This window comes from Chaetura pelagica, unplaced genomic scaffold (assembly GCF_000747805.2).
Source record: "Chaetura pelagica isolate M959 unplaced genomic scaffold, ChaPel_1.0 scaffold139, whole genome shotgun sequence".
NCBI lineage: Eukaryota > Metazoa > Chordata > Aves > Apodiformes > Apodidae > Chaetura > Chaetura pelagica.
Genome location: NW_009970717.1, coordinates 1,000,110 through 1,001,509, shown reverse-complemented (window position 1 = coordinate 1,001,509; position 1,400 = coordinate 1,000,110). Strand labels below are relative to the sequence as shown.

At 50.9% G+C, this 1,400-nt stretch overlaps 1 protein-coding gene across 1 annotated transcript in view; it reads left to right on the top strand.

Moving 5' to 3' along the window:
- The first annotated feature begins 1,123 nt into the window (after positions 1–1,123).
- Positions 1,124–1,400, top strand: part of PEPD (peptidase D) — a 140,943-nt gene continuing 140,666 nt past the window's right edge. The window contains exon 1 of the mRNA XM_010006227.1: positions 1,124–1,167. Within this exon, the coding sequence (XP_010004529.1) occupies positions 1,124–1,167 (44 nt within the window). The remainder of the gene's footprint in view (positions 1,168–1,400) is intronic.

The following is a 1,400-nucleotide window of genomic DNA, read 5'->3' as shown; positions in this document are numbered from 1 at the left end:
CTGCTGGCAGTCAAGTGACAGTAGTGGTCAGTCAAACCTTGTTTTAGAGGCAGATGCTCTTAACTAGTTTCTTGGATATTAAGGTCTACCCCTGCATTATCTGTTGCAAAGTCAAATGCAATGCAGAGAGAATCAGAATTATCTATGTGTGGCAATAAAGCTGGTCTTGCCCCAGTCTGGCAGCTAGTATTGTTCCTGTGGCTGCCATTTTTACTGGCTGCCAGTATAGCCACCTCTTCTCACTGCTCTTCATGCCTCTCGCTTTCCCAAGCCCTTGTGGTGTAAGCAGACCCGGGTGCATTAGTCAAATATTTCACAGTATCACCCCCGGCGGGCCGTTTAGTTTTTTCCCTGGGCCTGCCATTTTTACTGGCTGCCAGTATAGCCACCTCTTCTCACTGCTCTTCATGCCTCTCGCTTTCCCAAGCCCTTGTGGTGTAAGCAGACCCGGGTGCATTAGTCAAATATTTCACAGTATCACGGTACTTTCTTTTGAGATCAGTACCAGAACAATACAGAAGTGGCATCTCTAAGCAGCAGCAGAGCAAAGACTTGTGTTTTCTGGCGAGGGAGGGCAGTGCCTGTGACGAGCAGCCAGCTCAGAGCAATTGTTACCACTGTTTTATCAAGGCACAGGGCAGTGAAACAAGTATTCAGGTCACAGAGCAGAGCTCCTCTCTCATTCTTTATCTGGTATTTAATACTTCTGGGTATTTTCTTTTGCTGCTGTACGGCAGTTACTGGCCACGTGAACCCTGGCCTATGAATTGTTGGTTTCTTCAGGCAGCTTTAACTTTTGAGGGAAGAACGACTCAAGATCTGAAGATCTGTGTGAATAGGAGCAAAATTCAGCAGTGGGGCAGGTCCAAGGACTGGTGTTGGCTAAAGAGATTTATGCCTCAAGGCTGGTCTTAAACACTTTCACGGTTTCAAAATGCAGGTGGAAAGCATCTCTGGCCAGGATTACAGCAGCACGGCACCATGAGGGGATGTTGGAGTGACTGTTGATGTAGGAGAGCTCTGCTGTAAAAGGCATCACTGCCTGTAAAAGGTTTGGCTTCCATTATACAGCTTTTAGCTTCCAGGATTCCAGTTCTTGCACAAGAAGCCACCGCGTGAGGCGATGGTTTCAGAACCTTCTGTCCCGTTTCAGGTGCGTCCCCTCAGGTGAGAAGGAGCCCGTGTCTCTGCCCTCACTGGGGCCTCTGACGTGTCAGTGTGTGAAAGCCTGAGGAGAGGAGCACCCTGTGGGGCTGCCAGGAGCCCTTCCCTCCCCGCTTCCCTTCCCTTCACCTCCCCGCAGCGCTTCCCTTCCCTCCCCGCTTCCCTTCCCTCCCCGCTCCCCTTCCCTTCCCTTCCCGCTTCCCTTCCCTTCCCTTCCCTCCCCGCTTCCCTTCCCT